General features: G+C 45.1%; 2 protein-coding genes across 3 annotated transcripts; both read right to left on the bottom strand.

The window, feature by feature from the left end:
• Positions 1-309: 309 nt before the first annotated feature.
• On the bottom strand, positions 310-5095 carry cyp2u1 (cytochrome P450, family 2, subfamily U, polypeptide 1). 2 transcript variants are annotated; one of them, XM_080533266.1, is made up of 5 exons: positions 4645-5095; positions 3055-3705; positions 2152-2313; positions 1510-1677; positions 310-1288 (listed from the first exon to the last, which is right to left on the bottom strand). In XM_080533266.1, the coding sequence occupies exons 1-5, from the start codon at positions 5084-5086 to the stop codon at positions 1107-1109; spliced, it is 1605 nt and encodes a 534-aa protein (XP_080389392.1). In that variant the 5' UTR covers positions 5087-5095; the 3' UTR covers positions 310-1106. The 2 variants fall into 2 exon arrangements, with proteins under 2 accessions (XP_080389392.1, XP_080389393.1); XM_080533267.1 differs by lacking the exon at positions 310-1288 and having other exon boundaries at positions 1518-1677; positions 2144-2313.
• Positions 5096-6830: 1735 nt separating this feature from the next.
• On the bottom strand, positions 6831-11953 carry sgms2a (sphingomyelin synthase 2a; the record flags this gene model as incomplete). The annotated part of the gene is made up of 5 exons (XM_080534650.1): positions 6831-7016; positions 8665-8831; positions 9527-9680; positions 11031-11144; positions 11483-11953. The coding sequence occupies 5 exons, from the start codon at positions 11951-11953 to the stop codon at positions 6831-6833; spliced, it is 1092 nt and encodes a 363-aa protein (XP_080390776.1).
• Positions 11954-20689: the final 8736 nt, after the last annotated feature.

The raw sequence follows: 20689 nt of genomic DNA, 5'->3' as shown, positions 1-20689 counted from the left end.
ATCTAATGTTTTCATACCTTGTCCAAGGTATTGCACTATTTGACGCTTTTCGGCAGCAGAGAGATCCTTTTTCTTTCCCATATTGCTTGAAACCTGTGGCCTGCTTAATAATGTGGAACGTCCTCCTTAAGTAGTTTTCCTTTGATTGGGCTCACCTGGCAAACTAATTATCACAGGTGTCTGAGATTGATTTCAATGATCCAAAGAGCCCCGAGACACAATACCATCCATGAGTTTAATTGAAAAACAAAAAAATCTATGTTGATGACACTTAAATGCAATTTGCATAATAATTTGGAACGAGGTGTAGATATGAGTGCTCCGGTGTCTTGCTGGTAGTCTTTATTTATACAGCATATGGATGTTACGTGCCTGTTACTTGCCGCTTTCATAATTTTATTTAGGGGATGATGAAGCGTGCTGGACTGTGGAACGGTCATAATAGCTTGTTGTAAAGAAAAGTTCTATGATGCATTGAAATGACATTAAACTAAGATAATAAGTTAATATACTGTACATACATTAATAAAAAGAATGGCGGTTAGCGGTGAACTCTATGAACATGGGATGACGATGTTGTGACGATTTCCATTGACCAATCAACGGTCTGCAGCGTCACACGTCACACACAGCCTGGCACGAAAGTACCTTTAGCTCCTAGTCCAGAAGGGTAGCTAAAATCAGCCGGGCCGGTATGGCTCGGTACGGCTCGGTTGGCAGTGGAGAAAGCAAAACAAACCAGGCTCACGCGGTACGGTTCGGTACGGTAGTGGAAAAGCACCATTAGGGTTTAATGTCCTATGGGTGAGGGGGGGGGGGGGTCACAACCTGGTGGTCACGCAGTGCCCCCCTGCCTCCACATGATCGGAGTGGTCATTCGGTGCCGTGTTAATTTTGGCAGGCTATTTTACATTTAGTTTTAGTCACATTTAGTCATTTCTAATCCTTCTTTGTTTTAGTCTAATTTTAGTTGACGAAAACTGAAAACATATTAGTGTAGTTTTAGACTTCAAAAACAAAAAAGAAGAGTTCTAAAAAGAACATTTCAGTCATCGACAAAATGAAAAATAGCCCGCTAAAATGAACACTGATTCAGTGGCCTCGTCTCATTGGCGGAGGCTCGCGCACACGGTGTAAGGGCAGGGGGCCAGGGTGAGGCCGAAGCGTCCGTGCAGGGGGGGAGGGGGCAGGCCCTCCGGCAGCCTGAAGCTGAAGGCCTGCAGCAGGCTGGTACACATCAGGAACAGCTCCATCTTGGCCAACTGCTCGCCCATGCATACCCTGCGGCCTGGGGAGTCGGGACACAAAACACTCAATATTCAGCTTGTTGTGATGCACGGAACGGACACTTTGGAGGACGGGCTCACGGTATCAGACACACGTGTTTGTGAGAGCGCCGTCCTCCGATGTATTGTGTATTTGTGTATTTCTATATGACCTCCCCAGAGTTGTATAAGCTTTCCCACACATGTTTTCCTGACGAAGTTTTCCAGACTAATCTGAACCTACCTATTCCGAATGGAATAAAGCAGTCTTTCCTCAGCAGCTTCCCCTGGTCGTCCAGGAAGCGTGAGGGCTTGAAATCATCTGGGTCCTCCCACACCGTGGGATCTCTGTGGACGGACCACAGGTTGGGAATGATCATCGTGCCCTTGGGGATGGTATACCCTCTGAACTCTGAGAGGAGAAACAACAACAAGAAAATGAGGATAAGAAGTGTGTTTCTTTCACAAGTTGTCTGCTGCAAAGGCCAAACTCCGGGCAGTTGTGAGGAAGGCGACCTCAAATCTTCTCTCTCTCTCTCCTCCTCAACTACACCTCCTCTGCATCAGCAGCTAAAGCTTCTTACTACCTCTGACCCAAGGAAACTGTTCTCCACATTCTCCTCACTCCTCATTGTGATCTCCCGCCTTGACTACTGCAACGCACTCTTGGCTGGGCTCCCCGCCTCCGCCATCAGATCTCTGCAGCTCACTCAGAATGCTGCCACTAAGTAAGTGAATCATCTATCCACTAGTCATAGAAGGAAAAGTACTCTAGGCTCAGGACAGGGGACATTGGCAGTCGTCGTGCTAATAGATTCGATTTTTTATTTTAGTTTATTTTTTATAATAACTCTAGACATCCCTATCTCCATTAGTACCTCCTCACCTGTCGTCTCTGAGGCCATGTGGGGGATGGCCAGCGGGACCACCACAGTCATCCTCTGGACCTCCATAATGGTGGCTTCAGTAAAGGGCAGGCTCCCTTTATCCATGAGAGATGGGACCCGGTCCAGGCCCACCACCCGGTCTATCTCCGCCTGGACCTTCTCTGTCACAGACACAGGGGACAAAACAGGACATGAAGACGTTGTTAGAAAGCCAGAGAGAGAAGGGGGCTTGATCCAGCTAAACATCTAAGTGGGTTATCTTATCGCTAAGGGACTTCTGAGGAGGTCAGCACCATCTCCAGCATTACAGAGGGACAGTGGGTTTCAGTTAAGTGGTGGAGATATTGGGATAGGTGGGCTGGGCCCAGGAAACTGACTCAGTTTGTGGAACAGAGGCCATTTCTCTTTTGTATAAATGTCATTGTCTATGTCTACGACATAAATGTCACTCCTATTTTAGAGACTCTACACTGGCTTCCTGTTAAGTTCAGAATAGATTTCAAGATCCTTCTGCTTGTTTATAAAGCTCTCACTGGCACAGCGCCAGAATATCTGAAAGACCTTTTGCTGAGCATATTAACCCAATAGAGCTCTCAGGTCTTCTGACGCTGGTTTTCTCTGTGTACCACATGTAGCCTACAAAAGAAGAGATTTGGTGAGGCTGCATTCTCATTTTATGCACCCAGATTGTGGAATGTTCATGTCAAGACTAAAAACCCATCTTTTAAATATTGCCTTTAAATGAAAAAATAATTAAATTATGATTATATAATGATTGGAGCACTTTGAGCTGCAACGTTTGCAGGAAAAGCGCTATACAAATAAAAAGTTATTATTATTATTATTATTGGTCCAAACCCTGCTTAACCCTAACCCTGTGTGGACTGAAGGACTGGACCTACCTTGGATATCTGGATACATGACCATGTACAGCAGGATCCACAACACAGAGTTCGTGGTGGTGTCAGTCCCAGCAATGAACAGATCCCCTATAATATAGAAGAGATAATCCTCAGAGAAGCTGGAGTCCTTCTCCCCTGCCAGCTGCTGAGCCCTCATCTCCACCAAGTACATATCGATGAGATCTCTGGGGTTATCCGGGTCTAGCGTCTCCCTATGCCTGCTTATAATCCTCTTCAGGAACACTGTGATGTCCCCTTCCACTTGCCGTAGTTCCTTGAACACCCCGAAGGGGAGGTAGTAGAGCAGGGGGAAGACGTTGATGAGGACCGCCTCGCTGTTGGCGCTGATCTCCAGCCCGCGGGCCATGAGGTCCAGCAGGGTTCTGAACTCCTCGTCCTGGTGGCTGAAGCGCTGTCCCAGGCTGATGGAGGAGATGACGTTTGAGACGGCGTTGCTGATGAGAGGGGTCAGGTCCACGCCGGAGCCCCCCGATACGTCACTGAGGCGCAGCAGCTCAGACTTGACCATGGCCAGGCCCTCGCGGATGCAGGGCTCTAAGCTCAGCTTGCCCAGGCCAAAGGTGCGCAGGGTGGTGTGGCAGAACTTGCGCTGTTTCCTCCACACAGGCCCGTAAGGTGCAAACACTATCCCTGGGGTTAAAAGGAAAAGCAGAGTGAAATGTGTCTTGCTATGACGGACGGTGTTAATACACATGGTATAAGGCACATTGACATCATGTGTAATTAAACATTCATAGTAGTATTATATTTAGTATCAGGAAATATATATTTCCCTTGGCTTCTGTATAGAACAATGACAGTACACTGCACAATGGGCAAAAACGGCTGCTCTCGGCTACTACAAGATGCCCTGGACTCATGCCTCATTATGAAGTTTGTTCAGGGGAAAACGGTAGAATACAACCCTTTGACCAGGCAATGTTCATGCTTCTGTTCACACCTAAGCCTTCCCCGTAAATGTCATGGAATCACACAAGGTCCTGACCAGGAGAATTGCCTGAGCGAATTTCCCTCACACATACCCCTTACAACAACAATACAATAACAACAGGGGAGGCTCGTATGTGTGAAAGGGGTTTTACTTACTGAAATATCTGTGCTTTATACAAATTGCAGGACCATGGTGCAACGTCTTCAACTCTTTTATTGTATATCTTCGAACCTCTACACGAGTCAGTAAACCAACTGTCACTCACAGGCAACTACAGGTGCCCATCAAGGACCTCCTGCTAGGCAATGTTACTAAGATGTCCCAACCTGTCATAAAATGTAACTTAAATTATATTGGTAATTAAAACATAGTCATATGTCATGAATACATACCCAGCCATCACCTTGTCTTGAGATGTCTTAAGATGTCTTAATTAACCAAAATAAGACATTTTTTGTCTGTCAAGATGTCTTAAGTCGTCTTAAGACCTAACCTGAAGACATGCACTCATTCACTCACTTAAGACATGGAGCATAAGAGCCATATTTTCTGTGTCTTGAAGACACAGAACATCTTGAGGTGTCTTAAGACACTGAATATCAATGTATTGACACTGAATATGAATGGTAAGTACTGACCTTTGCGTTTTGTCATGATCGTGATGGCAGGGATGTCTGGTCTGTCCGAGAACACGTCTGCGCGGTGGGAGAGAGCCTCCCTGACCGCCTCATAGCCGTTCAGCACCACGACCAGCTGACTGCCGATGAACATGCTGTACGTGTCGCCGTAGACCTTGGCTTGCTCCGTCAGAAACACCTGCGGCATCATCACAGTTGGTTTCTTAAGTTTCTTCTCTTCTCGGCCTCCAAACATCTTGGAAACAAAACCGGGGACCAAAAAAAATCCGAAATTGCCAACGATAGGCCATGGTTTAGGACCAGGAGGGATGTTGGAGAGAGCCTGGCGTTTGCGAAATGCGCGTGTTAAATAATAGACGGCAACGAATACCGTCAACGCTAAAATGCAGACGTTGGACAGTAACGAGGTGCGCAAAACATCTCGCCATAATTCCAAAAACATGTCGATACCTACCGGCCGCGGAGAGAAGAGAGAAACCACGTCATCTATGATCCAGCGAGACGGGTTTTGGTGAAATCAAAGATATAATTCTGTACAATAAACTGCACAAAGGGTAACATCCAAAGTTCATGTTTTTGTATCAGCTGACATGTTTCCCTTGTTTATTGTGAAGGTGATTCCCGGGCTGCGTTCGTAAACTTGCTCTGAGAGCGATGGAGCGCACACTGGGTTCAACGTCATGTGCGACCAAGTAATTCAAGAGGCACTCCATGAGTGCTGATCAGATTTCCAGAGCGTTTTTACGAACGCACCCCTGGCTTGCTGTTGACGGATGAAAGGACGTTTTTTTTATTGGTGCATCGATATGTGACGCAGAAAAAAGGGGTTGACCCAGTCGACGAGCCTCTGGGACCCGACCAATGGATCTGCCCCAAGAGACACTGTACATGACAAGATACATTGGGTGAGTTCGTAAATTCGTCCTGAGAGCACCGGAGCGCACACTGGGTTCGACGACGTCATAGAGCGACCAAGTCATTTTATTGGACAAGATGCATTCCATGAGTGCTGAACAGATTTCCAGAGCGTATTTACGAACGCACCCACAATCTGACTTTGAAGTGACATAAACTGGACACACATTTTGTTTATTTTATTATGAAGGTACATTACTATACACTAAGGATATGATACAACAGATACGGAACAATATATTTATACTATCATAAAAATAATATTTATTATTATTATTATTATTATTATTATTATATACAACATACGGTAATACTGTAGAATTCCGTTATTACAAAGAATTACAAAGAACTCTCGTTTGATGTGTTATGGCATGAATTACCACTCGAACAGATAATGAATGCACTGACTGGTCTTGGTAATTTAGGAAAGTTTATTATAGCCATACAGTATTGAAAACATTACAAAAAGTATGTAAGCTACTAAACTAAATTCACACTCAAGGCAAATTAAATTGATATAAAATTTATATAAAAAACAATTGTGTCAACTAACATTTTAACGTTTGCAATCAACTTGCACGCAAATGTACTTTAAAGGCACCTTTTTCAAAAAATGATAAACAAAACAAATTTCCTTCAAATCCTTACGACAGTAGCCTACACTGAAATCAAATTGATGTCAACTTCAAGTAAAAATGTAGTTTTCAATGTATATAAAATGCAACTTTTTACATGGAGACTGCTGTTTTCAGTAAACCTGCAAGTCAGTGGCAAAGCTCTGCATGACATCGCAACATATGAACTCTTTAATTCAGTTTGCTACAGTAACATATTTCACAAGAGGAAAGAACAGTAACTGACCAATTTGGCCTCATAAACAAACTGTAGTGATGAATTATGCAAGGCCCTAATGTGGCTGCTGTCTCTTCTCCTTAACATATTCTCACAATACAACCATACTCTCCAAAACTAAATATTCTTCACATAATCGTTGACGGACCGCGTATCCCCAGTTCTCCATCCTTTTTCCTGAAGTGTGCGCTTGTCCGGTACACTTCATGGAAAAATGGACGTAGAACGGTGACGCAGGACAGGCTACACTGAATCTGGCATCGACCCTCATCCAGGAGACACTATAAACACTGCAGGCATACAAATCTGTGGACGTTCAAAAAAGCAACACTGGCGGTGAATGCCTGGGCAAGACGGGGCGGGATGGGGCCGTAGCGCGCGGGGGGGGTGGGGTGGGTGGGGTTAGGCGGTGGATGTCATCACTCCTCTCGCATGCTCTGCACCATGGAGTACTTCTTACAGGGGTTCTTAAGGCAGGCAGGGGGCCAGGTGATGGGCCAGCTGAAGGAGCAGGGCACCTGGGTCTGGACGTTCCTCTCGAAGAAGTTGAACACGGGGTTCCACCAGGTGTTGGTGAGGTAGTTGTTGGGCGAGCACCTCAGGGCCTGTTGGTAGAGGGGAGAGTTAGCATTTAGCACTTCAAGGCCTGTTGGTAGAGGGGAGAGTTAGCAGTTAGCACTTCAAGGCCTGTTGGTAGAGGGGAGAGTTAGCAGTTAGCACACCTCAGGGCCTGTTGGAGGGAGGGGAGAGTTAGCAGTTAGCACACCTCAAGGCCTGTTGGTAGAGAGTTAGCAGTTAGCACACCTCAAGACCTATTGATAAAGGGGAGAATTAGCAGTTAGCAACTGCTATAATAACTGTAAAGTAAAAGTATGTGCTGTTTGTAGATTTGACCAGCAGAGGGAGGTAGCAGACCTTGCAACAAAAAAACTGCACTGTCACTCACTCGTCCTATATAAAACGAGTATCTCATGATGACACACAACACTTGTGTTCATAGAATTATGAGAGGGTGGCTTTCATAATATTTTCCCTCGAACATTGAATCACAGATAATGTTTCTGTTTTCTTGTAGAGACTCTCTTTGCCCGGCACATTTATAAATATATCTAACATACATTATAAATCGTTATCTTGGTTGTTGTTGACTCCCTCAGGTACAACGGCGCCATCTATCACAGGTTAGAGCAGCGCTAATGGATAAGAGAGTAGTCTGAGTAGCATAAACACCCTGCTAGGAGCTCCAGAGGGGGAAGAAGTGTTTTTGGCTCCGATCACACACACACACACACACACACACACACACACACACACACACACACACACACACACTTGGACCGGGCGACTGCATTGTGCAGGTGTTTTTCAAGAATACACACACTTGCAGCGTGCACACACCTGCAGGCACACGCACGTGGCACATGCACGCGTACTGGGAATGGTATCTGTCTCCACCCTGGCTTGTCGGATATGGCCCAGCCTCCGGGTAACAAAGACTCTCACACAGTGTCAATTTGTCAGCCATCGACTCATTGCTCCACCTCGCCATAGGGGTCAAACCATACCGTATACATCATCTATTATCTCTCCTTCCTCTCTCTGTCCATCTGTCCGTCCATGGTCCTGTGTGGCTCGGTTGGAAGAGCTTGGCTGTACAGTGGCAACACTTGGGTTGCAATAATAATAATAATAATAATAATAATAACAATATATGCCATTTATCTGATGGTTTTTTTTCATTACAGTGAGTGCATATATTTCAGTGTATATACTGTATATGGTCCCAGAAAAGACAAGACGTTGTTTTAAAACAGCTCACGTCAAGAAGGCCATAATCTGATGTTCAATGAGATGATGATGTATGGTTTGCTATAATGTACCGTACAGTGATAGAAAGTGTATGTGGTAATTTGATTGTAGTGAGCGTGTGCCTGAAGACTAGTCTGTCTTTCCAGCTGCTACCCTTATCTATCTATCCTTTTCTCTCTATCCTTTTCTCATCTATCCATCTTACCCTCATCTATTTATCTTTCTCTGTCTTTCAACTACTCAGTCATCATCTTTTCTTCCCATCACCAGTCACTACTGCTTTCTCAGTATAGTCCATATTTATTATATTTATGAAACTCTCAATTGTATTAAATTGATTTGTATCCCTCCCCTCCTGTCACGTTTCTCCTGGAACTTTTTTTTCGAGTTCTCGCAGCGATTCGAGTCGCGTCAGTGGTGGGCGGGGGGGGGGGTCTCTCTCACCTGAACGTTGGCCATGGTGTGATACCACCAGAAGAGGCGTGAGGTGATGAAGTAGGCGACCACCACGTCCACGCTGTAGTGTTCGTGGGCCACCAGGATACACACCACCCCCGTGGCGCTCAGCAGCCAGCACATCAGGTGGTACCACCAGAACGAACGAGGAGAGTCTGCAGACGGGGGAGTGGGGAGAGAGAGGTAAGGGTGAGAGTGGGGGAGAGAGAGGGTGAGGGAGGGAGTCATGACTCATGCACAGTTGGTATGGGTGGGGGCGGGGGGGGGGGGCAAAGGATCGAGCCACACCTAATGTCGATCCGTCAATTTATCTCCCTGACTATATTTAGATCGGCCCGGGCCGGGCTCCAAAGTGTTTCTCAGCGGCTGCGATTCTGTGGCTATGATCATTTGGTTTGAAAAGACCGATTGCCCAAGGCTGGAGGAGATTATTATAGAATTGTGCGTAGATGTGGCGATCTCTATCAATAATTCATAGTATTCGGATCTAATGTGAACACCGTCATTTCTCATCGGCAGGCAGCTGAAGAGACAGCATCGGTGGGAAGGGAGAAAGAAAACAGGTTAGAGTGTGTGTGTGTGTGTGTGTGTGTGTGTGCCGGCACATATGGAGGAGAAGGTGTTACCTGTACCCTTAGACTCAGACTGAAACACATTGAGCAACCGAGTGTCCTATGCTGATGCATCTACTAATGTTTGTGTTCAAGAATTGTATTGTAAAATGTGAACACAAATAAAGATACTAAAATGTGTGTGTGCGCGTGGGTCAGTGTGCATAAGTGTGTGCATGTGTATGTGCATCCGTGTGTGTGTGTGTGTATGCGTGTGTGTGTGTGTGTCGAGTACTCACACTCCTTGATGAAGAGGTATGTGAGGGTGAGCATGACGGTGTGTCCACTGTACAGGAAGTCTCCACACATCAGGTGGGAGCCTGTGATGGACAGACCGCCTCCAGAGATCAGCTGGAGAATACGCTGCATCTTAGCCTGGGAGTCTCCATAGAGCTGAGAGGGAGGGAGGGAGGGAGGGAGAGAGAGCGAGGGGGGAGGCTCATTAACACATTAGCACATTAACACTCAAGCTTTCAGAACCACACTGAAGTAGGGTGTCCTAAATAATGTCCAAAAACGTTACGCAAAAAACGTGTGTATGGAAGGTTGAAAGTCCAACACATCCCCCCTTTTTAAAACTCTCCCCCTCCCCTCCTCCTCCTCTCCTCTCCGATCACCGAAACACTTTTCCCAGACAAGCGCTCTGCCCCGCGGAGAATATTTTCGATCAAGCTGGAGATAGGCCGTAATATTTGTTCATATCCCCGGGGCGCATCCTGCAGTCGGAGTCAAAATGGCTTTTTTATTTTTATTTTTTTATGAGCCGCCTCCTTGAGCGTGGCGGCAGCGGCTCCATATGAGTTCCCGAGGGCGCAAGGGATCATGGGAGGACATGGCTGAGATGCCACAGCGGCAGCCCGGTCCAGACCGTTCACATTCAGATAGAAAAGCGTGTTGTCTAGAACAGGTGTGTGAGTGGAGGTGAGGGCTGTTGTTGTGGAGGAGTTGAGTCGTGTCAAGTCGTATGTGATACTGGACGTTCCTATCTGCAGCGGGTCAGGAATGCTTCACCTCACTGAATACAGATAGAAATATGATATGAAATATATAGACGTATAGTCTGTAGAACAGCTACTTGAGTGTCTGTCGTGGAAAACAAGGAGTCACACCAGTTCTACAATAACCATAACCCTAACCTTAACCTTAACACTATCTAACCCTAAACTTAACCCTAACCCTATCTAGCCCTAACCCTAACCCTATCTAACCCTAAACTTTACCCTAACCCTATCTAGCCCTAACCTTAACCATAACCCTATCCAACCCTAAACTTAACCCTAACCCTATCTAGCCCTAACCTTAACCATAACCCTATCTAACCCTAAACTTAACCCTAACCCTATCTAGCCCTAACCTTAACCATAAGCCTATCTAACCCTAAACTTAACCCTAACCCTATCTAGCCCTAACCGTAACCCTAACCCTATCTAGCCCTAACCTTAACCTTAACCCTAACCCTAACCCTATCTAACCTTAACCTTAACCCTAACCTTGTTGAAACTCCCCCCTGACGCCCACCCATCCAGGCAATGATGTATATAGACCCCTGTCAGCCATAGTGTACACCCTAGTTCTGCCTTCCAATTATCCATCCTTTGCCCTAAAAGGGACACTACACAGATTTAAAAGCATAGGATTGGTGTAACTGCCCATGCTTACAGCAATCCTCCGCTTTAAATCTGTGTAGGGGAGAGGGGACGTAGGATTGAGATGCAGGGTATGTGTAGGGTCGTGGGGTCTCACCTTAGGGGCGCAGGTCATGTGCATGCCTGGTACAGGCAGCGTGGTGATGTACATGGTGACACAGCGGTACAGGTACAACGTGCCAATCAGGAAGAAGAACCGCCTGCCCGCAATCGCCCTGGAAACGGTCAGAGTAATGGGGAATGATGTCATCAAACAGGACACAGTTAACATTTTTGCAAATATTCGTGCAGCATAAAGGTATAGAAAATACTGTGTCTTCCAAAAAAGACAGTATTATATATGACAGTGCTTTAGTTAATAACTTGACCCAGTGGTTGAAGTGATTACAGTATGCAAATCATTGGTGGAGATATATGCCACTAAACGTAGTGTTATGAATTTGCCTTCACAGTGTTTGAGCTGAATTTGACACCCAGGGAGAACATTTGACTCTGAGGTATCCCAGATGAACGTTTTGATTCATTTATTGATTCGATTTCTTTGAGTACTTGCTTGTATCTGAGGAACATCCACTGTACGACCCAGATGCCCACGAGGACCATCCCGTTGACCTCCGTGACCGTGAACGCCCACTTGACTCTGTCGATGTAGTCAAAGAACTTATCGGGCAGTGGCGGGCTGCTCTCCTTGGCCGGGACCCTCTCGTGAACCACCGTGATGACCACGGTGGTCAACACCAGGTTGAAGACGGCGTAGAAAAACGCGATGGCCGTCTTCCACCATTCCAAAGGCAGCCGGTTGACCTTGGACTCGGGCACGGAGATCTTAACGTAGTCCCTGTGGCGCCCGATGGCCTTCCGGAGGCCCCGCTTGGCGTGGTTAGCGTCCTCGTCGCCCGGTGTGTGGAGGGCGCAGGTTTTGACAGTGCCACCGTCAGACCCGGTACCATCCCCTACGCACGGGTCCAGATGGGCAGAGGAAGGGTCTCTGTCACCACCCAGGAGCTCTGGTGATGCCATGGCTGCCCACACTGTCCACTCCTCTATGCCAGTCAAGAGGCTTCTGGTTCACACAAAGGCATGAAATGGGGTAGAAGCAGACTATGAACAGGACCCTGGTATCTCTGGCTTCCCCTAAGACAGAAGAGAAGAAAGAGATTAGCTCCAGAGAAACCAGGATGAATTAGATAAAATATGTATACTGTCTGTATGAATATATCCATACCATATCCATGTATCGCTGTTCATTTTCACACCTTTTTTAGATTTAGTCTAGTCTTAGTCATATTTTTGTCATTTGAATAATGATTTAGTCTAGTTATTGTCAAAATGACAAAAGTCGTTTTAGTCGAACAACCGTCCCTCTCAAACACAAAGATTCCCTCCGTGAAATTGGTTGTATTTTCCCCCGTCAGTTTGTGGGTGCAAAAACATTATTTTCCTGTGGAAACTTTTCATTCGGTCTGGTTTGAATCGACATGAATAAGTAGCCCCTTTTTCTGCGGATGGCAAGTGCGTGACTGTGTGCATTAATGATGGGCTTTGGCCAGGTTGAAGAAAGTTTGTCGGGCAGAGATGGGGTTAGGATTAGGACAAAGTCTTCAAAAACTCTTGTCCATTTAGTCACACAGATCATTTCGTTAGTAATCGTCTCGTCTTTTGCCACAGAAAAATAGGTGTTTGATGAAATTAACACTGATGTAGTACATGACAAATTGTTTATGCATTTCATTGGAGGGCGGCCATTTTGGCTCAACTGAAGTTCACAGTGGCCCTGTTTCCAGCAGTAGCAAGCATGCATGGGAGAGATATGAGATTTCATGAACGGTCTGTCTGAGGGTAATGACTGCCTAATGTCTCCTCATTGGGTTCAATTTGGCTGGAGACAGACGGGCATGTCTCTCATTCCTCAGGAAGCATATCATTCTACAGTGGACGCACATCCCACCAACATCACATTAACATCCCACTGTACACAGAGGTACTTTTCCATACAGAGGAAAAGACAAGTCATTGTAACAAAATGTTAGCTATACAGGATATATATATATGTTCAGTATAGCCCCTGTCTGTAAACCTGGATCCTGTGATTCCAAAACACACAATTTGTTACTGCTAAGGGATACTTCATGTGCCAGGGAAATATAACTTAATTTTCTTTTCCAAAAACCTGCCAACCATCCAGGCCAAAACATAACCGATGTGTCTTCAAATAGCTCCAGTGGTCCACTGGTGATGCCAAGACCAGAATGTGAGTCACCTCCACAAAGAGTTGTTCTAAATCGTAGAAAGGCTCCCGTAGAAGGTTGCCGGTTAGAATAGAACCTGAGTACATACAGTGATACAAGAATACCTTAAACAAACAAGGCACTGTAATGACTTAGGACTAATTGGTTTGCTGTAAGGCCATAGAAAAGATTTACCATTGGAAAAGACGAGATGAGTCGCGGTGAAGTGGTGGAGACTTCAAATATTTACTTTGATTCCACTATTCCTTATAGTCGGGATTAGCCAGGAAAGGTTTCCCAGAGAGTTCTCAACAGAACGGTCTTATGTCCGTAGTTGTAGTGTCTAGGTGGTGTTGACGTATGCAAGTCAACACACACACAAACATACACACCCACACACCCACACACAAACATTAACCCTAACCCTTTGAAAGGGAAGTTAAACCAGACCCTTATTTGGGGATAATGTGCACAAAGTGCAGTCAGACAGGCAGTTTTTATTTAAACTGTGTGTTTGTTCACTGGGTCAGGGGGGGGGGTCTGAAAGTCTTTATCAAATGATTGATGACGGTTTCATGAACGTGACAATGAGCTCAGTGTTCTTCAGTGGCCTTCCCAAGTCACCGGATCTGAATCCAACGGAACACCTTTGGGATGTGGTAGAACGGGAGATTCACCGTTTAAAAGTGCACCTGAAAAATCTGTGTGATGGCAATCATGTCATCATGGACCAGAATCTCAAAGGAATGTTTCCAACCTCTTGTGGAATTAATGCCTACTCAGTATTAGTATAGTGTTCCTAATGAGTTCTAATTCAGTGTGTCGATTCTACCAAAAATCTTGACCTGGGTACTGTGTACAGATCAGCGATCACATACATTTTTTTAGAGAGAGAGTCTACAACGTGATGTGTACAATGGTCTATAATGACGTATGTATCTATTCTGTATGAATAGTGTGTGTGTGTGTGTGTGTGTGTGTGTGTGTGTGTCATACAGACAGAGCACTCTAACCAGGAGAGACTTGCCCCAATGCACAAGAACACACAATCCCATTGTACCAGCAGCTCATGCAGGTAAAGGACCCCAGGCTGCTAGCCCACTGTACACACGCACACACACGCACACACACACTCCACATACAGTATATGCACATGTTAGCGTGCACACACACACACACACACACACACGTGAGTGTGTGCACACATGCAAGGACACACACAGAAAAAAAACACTGCACTTTGAGGTTTCTTTGAACTAGAAAACACAGCCCGGCCCACTGCTTATCCAGCTTGCAAGGGCATCTGGCTTGATAAAAGCCTTAGATGTGTCTGAGCTGTGACCTCTGACTCTAAGGTATATTACAAATTAAACCTTCAATCATTGGATGGAAAGAGTAGGGTGGGTGGATGACTGAGACCATGGAGGTTGTTGGATTCTCGTCAAAGTGTAGCTTTCTTATCTCACTGTCACAGCTGCTGATCGCAACTCGAGTACCTGCAAGATACCCATAGCCCCAGAGCAAGGTGTGTGTGTGTGTGTGTGTGTGTGTGTGTGTGTGTGTGTGTGTAACCTGACACTCTTACTAGTGAAACCTTTCGACACACCTCTCCTGTATACCTGTAAAGGTTACACCAAGAAAAAAAAACTCATAACTCAATACATTGATTTTTTTCGAGTTGAAAATGTTTTCTTTTTGATTTCCATATAGATCTTCTAAAGTGTTGGATGTATAGTACTATTCATTATTTATTCATTAATAGTAACAGCAGTCTACCGCAAGACTGGCTCTGTCACGCGGGAGGCCTAATGTTGTGTCAGCAGTCGTATTAGCTTTCAGATGTCAGCATTTTCGAAATGCAGACCCTCCAAAAGTCTGCGTTTTTATAGATTTCACCTGCATCCTACTCCACAAATGGAGATTTAGTAAATTACTGTAGCTATAGGCTAAACATTAGCGTAAGAACAGGCCCGACGGCAGGGGACAGCAACTAAGGGGGCACATTACATCTCTGAGGGGGCAAACTATTTGAGCAAACATTTTTTTTAAATAATTGATCATACGACATACAATGTGTTTGCAGCCATAGACAGCTGTCTTGCCAGTGAAAAGCGCATTTCAACGATTTTGCAAAGAAACGGTTAATTCATTCAAACTACTATAGGCAACTATAATATTATTATTAGATGATATTATTATCCATTACTCAAACATATCGAAAAATACATGACATATAGTTAGCTGGTTGGTAGCTTGTTTACTCAATGTTTGCTGACGACCTGACAGACCCTTCAGCATAGGCGCGTGGCTTTCATACGGTCAGCCAAGCTCACACACACAGACTGGCCGACAAACAGCAATTTCACATTAGCGTCTTTCCAGCCTAAACCAAACCAATTTAGCGTTGCTTTTGGAGGGTGTGTGCAGCAACAAGGGGATCCAGAGACAGTTAACCATTTGTGGAGAGCATGCAATGACTTGTTAAAGAGAGGATGATCTCAGTGTTTTAGCAATCCCATTATTGTGTTCCAACACCCAAAATCCAGCGTGCGACGCGGGGCCGGTGCCACAACGGGGGTTGTTATAGTATATCGTGCTACAGTATATATATATGTCAAAAACATTGATAAACAATATTGTGCCCCCCCCCCCCCCCCACACACACACACACACACACACAGCATTGCAATGTCATGCCTACAGTACAGTAGACTAAACGTAGTGAGGAAGTCACAGTATGATCTAAACTAAACTTCCACAAGATCAAATGAGGAAGGGTTACTACTGAATTTGAATGACAAAGCAGTGTTAAGGTTCTTTGCACCTGACAACAATATTTTGAAAGCATCCTAGTCTTTCCACCTGAGCCCTCATCTATTTGCCTGTGATGTCATCATTTTCCCTAAAACACCTAATGGTGCAAATAAAACATTTGTTTTTCTTTACAGGGGAAAGACAGATTCTTCAAACACTGTCAAATGTTCTTCAAACACAAAGACACTATATACACATACAGTGGTATGACAAAGCAGACAGAAATGGAATTGAGCAAACACATTAAAATGTACTTTTAATACCTGCTTTTCTGCCTACATTTTTCTCTAGTCTAACATCTCATGTTAATTACATTAGAGAGAGAGAGCTTTTCAGGAATGGCCCTTTTTCCATTCTGCTGTAGTTTGCAAGCCTCTGTCGCCTTTTAAAAGCTCCATTAACCGACCGGAGGGCATCCCCCTGGGCCCCACAATGCATCACAATAACTGTAGTTACAGATGCATACAGAATGTCATGTTTACTTCAAAACAAAGGAGACACTTGAGGAGAGGAAAAGGGATTAAGAGAGAGATGGACAGATGAAGTAGTACACAAACATAAGGTGCACAGCACAGCCACTAAAAGCAAAGCACCAATTTCCTTCCGAATCAATTTTTAAACGAAGGGGGGAAAATGTTTATTGCATTTGAGAGTCTGCTCTTGTTTCTGGAGATGGTTGAATACCATCTCGGTGACTCACAATGGGTTCACATTCTCTTATGTAACGTCTCTGAGAGGACTCGGGGAGATGGCTCCGAACCAGCAGCTACAGTTGCAACTGATGTTTGTGGACAAAGCTCTATCAGCGCGCCTATTAGTGCATTACCAGGAGAGGCAACCAGATCACAGGGAGCAGCAAGACATCCCTCATGTCCTTAACGAGATGATGCATCCTCTACTTGAGTTACACCGAGAGGTCACGACTCACGACTCACGACGTTATGACGCTTCCCTCAAATCAAGTCTGTCTTATGGAAAGTATTTTAGACCTCAGCTATAGGCCTACATACATACAGTCGTTTACATCGCAGACAGCCGTCAAGAGGACACAAAGGAATTTGTTTGGCACTTTGAATAAAGGGATCGACTACCTACTAGACTTTCCAAACCTACTGTATACAGAGCTGGGAGAGTGTGACGGCTCTTCTTCCATGACTACTCTGGCCTCTATACAGTATGAGGAAATATGAGGGATATCAATAACACCATCGCTTGCCATCCTTACTTCCAGAAAACAGTTGAGATGTGTTTCTGTCCCCAATATGTTCTCAGGGTCTTCTCTGTTCCCCTTTGAGGTTGATTCCCGTGAGATTACCCAGCAGTCTCTCTGTTGGATTAGTCTAGTTTCCACTGGTCCTTCACTGGCCCTGAGCTACCCTCTGTTTTCCACCATCCCATCAGAGCGCTGCACCCAGAAGCTTTAGTGTTCAAAGCTCTACAGGGATGGCTGGCGGTGGAAAACTGGCAGGGAGAAACCTCTTCCACAAGCTCATGGACAGACAGAGTAATGGATGGCTTGGGAGGCCTCCACAACTCGCCCCATGCTAGTGCTATTTCCAGACAGGCCTCCCAGTTGCCATGAAGGCTGTATTTTACTCAAGGAGAGCCGAGGCCACTGCCCCTGGCCTCCATTTTGGGGCCGCGGTAATGACACACTAGCGTTATCGCCGTCCAGTCATTTTCTCCTCCGCATAGAGTTCAGATCCACCATCAAAGGGAGGTTTAAAAATAAAGCCGTGTCACAGCAGAAGTGACCCAGCCCTGTGGGGATGGGAGGCAGCACGGTGAATGGTGGCATACACAGACACACAGACTTACAGAAACACACACACACACACACACACACACACACACACACACTCGCACACTCACACACACACACACATTCTGAAACAGAATCAAAACGTATGCTTCTCCTGCAGAAAAAATAGATTATACAGCTCCCAGTTCAAACATATGTCCATACCTTTACAGTAATATTTGAGCAGAGCACACATTTTAAGGATAGACAAACAGGTTGTGGAAGTTACTGGAATACTGGAGTAATTACTGGAACGAAAAATATGCATTTATGCAAGGAATTAATCAATTATGCATGTTTAGACAGTAGTTTACATAAACTGTGACTCATAGGAAGAGGCACTACCAAAATGAAAAGAAGCAAATTGCATCACAGGCGGTTTGGAGACAACTTCTGATAGGGTTCATCAGGACATTCCGGCCCGCAACGGGGTTGTGAAATCCAATCATGATAAACGAAAGAGAAAGAGAAGAGGAGAAAGAGAAGAGGAAAGAGAATAGGAGAAATCGCACCAACTACTCAAGAGAAAAGAGTTTAGATTGCATGAATGTCTTCCCTCTCCTTTCTGTGTGAACGTCCTCTGTGAATGTCCTTTCCTCTCACATCGTTTCACCTCCCTACGAGTCCTTTCTACCTGTCGCTCTCTCTCCCTCTCTCTACCCACATTCCTTCTCACCAACCATGGTCCATGGTGCGTCCACACACAGCCACACTATGAAACAAGAGCAAGCCTGTCTCTCATCAGGAAGATGTGTACTGGCCGAGCTTGCTCTACATGAAGTCATCCAACAACAGCAAATAAAATACACATGTACAGTGCGGTATAGTCCAGTATAGTAAAATAGAGTGAAGTAGGCATAATGTAGTAGTATAGTATGACATTGTATAGTCTAATACAGGACATTTATGTACAATACATATATAGTATAGTACAGAACAGCTTTTCTCCTCAGAGCCCATCTGGGCAGGACCTAGGGTGAAACCACTTCGCTATACGCCCTGCTGTCCTGCTAACCACAAATGGGAGGAGTGTTGGTGGTAATTTCAGGTTGGAGGAGACTCCCAGGGCCTGTCTATTACAGGGTGGCAGGCTTGAGGCTCGGGAGAGCTGGGGTGTGTCTGTGTGTCGAGGAACACCAGGTCTCCACATTGGCATCTGAGGGACGGAGGCTGGGCTCGGCCCCCCATACAGTGCAGCTAACCACCAGGGTCTATAACGGGCTAGAGGGTGAGGCGACGGTGGGTTCCGTGACCTCATTAGCCTCTTGTAATTAACATGGAAATGAAAGACATTTCCAGATTACAGAGCTACTGTACATTAAAATTGCCTGGTATTGGATTAACGCAATGTAATTAGGCAGGGGAACATTTGTGAATCATTTGTATACCCTGGACACACATTCAGTAGCTGTACACTATTTACATGCAACCAGAAGTTCCACAAAACACCTGTGAAAAAGGCTTGCGGTGTGTGTGCTCCTCTCTCTGTTGTTTCCTGATGTACATGTGAATCAGTGGTAAGTAAACTGCTCTCTTGTGCAATGGTGTGGCTATTGATATGACATCATCATCACATGCTAGATTATTATGCTGTTATTTCACATAACTGACTAGGTGAAATGTTCCTCCTAAACCTCCTTCATAAGGAAGGACTGACTGTACATGTTACAATGTGTTGCAATGCCCATGAATACAGAGAACAAATAAATAAATAATACAGACCACAAACATTTCCCCCCAAATAATCACAACCACATTACATAGCCCATCATTGTTTCCTACGATCCGACCGGTTAGCGCAGCCACAGTCAGAATTGATGTCCCACCAAACAGGTGTCAGGTACAGTAAATGAATGATTGGACATCATGAATGGTCATCATCAGAGCCCAATCATTCCTATCATGAGAATGCAACTACACTGCAAACATGCATGGTCGTACATTGACGTATCTGGTAGTATAAACGTACCTGACTTCGGTGAGAGGCTCCTCAGTTGCACCTTCTTCTCCTTTCCACGTTGAAACTCTCACTGATGTTTACATTGTAGGAATGAGCGTCTAGCTGTCCTTGAGCGGTGATGCGCTCCTCCCATAGAGCTGATCCAGCCCCGATGGAAATCAATGGTCCAGCCCCTCTCTCTCTCTCTCTCTCTCTCTCTCTCTCTCTCTCTCTCTCTCTCTCTCTCTCTCTCTCTCTCTCTCTCTCTCTCTCTCTCTCTCTCTCTCTCTCCTCTCTCTCTCCTCTCTACCTCTCTCTCTCCTCTCTCTCTCTCTCTCTCTCTCTCTCTCTCTCTCTCTCTCTCTCTCTCTCTCTCTCTCTCTCTCTCTCTCTCTAATGTAGGCTATCTACTGTTGGGGCAAAGCGACGGAGTGACGAAAGCACCAGCGAAACCATCTCTCTCTTCTCAGAGGTGCTATATTATCTCTCCGTAAAAGTGCATTTCTTTTGAACGTTACATCATTCTCTCCTCTGACATGGTGAGAGATCCAGACACCTGTCATGCAAATACACAGACCACGGATTGCATACAGACCGTAGTTAAAAGGGCCTATTTGTAAACATGTAAATTCAATGGTAATTTAGAAATGCTCTAAAAACATGTAGGGCCTAATGTATTGGAATTTTATTTTATTTTATTTTTTAAAATGCATTTAAATGTTCCGTTGACATGTTCAACCTCTAAAGAGCTCCAACGACATATGATAACGTTTTTTATTTGACAGGCTATTCCTATAAGGGTCTTATCCTGTAATAAGGACATAAGCATGTTAAACACGTCTTCTTTTGATGTGGTGGTGGGATGTGGATTTGAAACATGTGTTCTACTATGCAACATTTCTTCAAAGGAGCAGTAGGCCATAGTCTATATGTTTTCGACATATAGCAGTAGGCCTATTTTGGGTGGTTGCTGT

This window comes from Nansenia antarctica (genome assembly GCF_963989245.1).
Source record: "Nansenia antarctica genome assembly, chromosome: 6".
Classification (NCBI taxonomy): domain Eukaryota; kingdom Metazoa; phylum Chordata; class Actinopteri; order Argentiniformes; family Microstomatidae; genus Nansenia; species Nansenia antarctica.
Note: the sequence above shows the minus strand (reverse complement) of the source record. Positions and strands in the feature narration are given on the sequence as shown.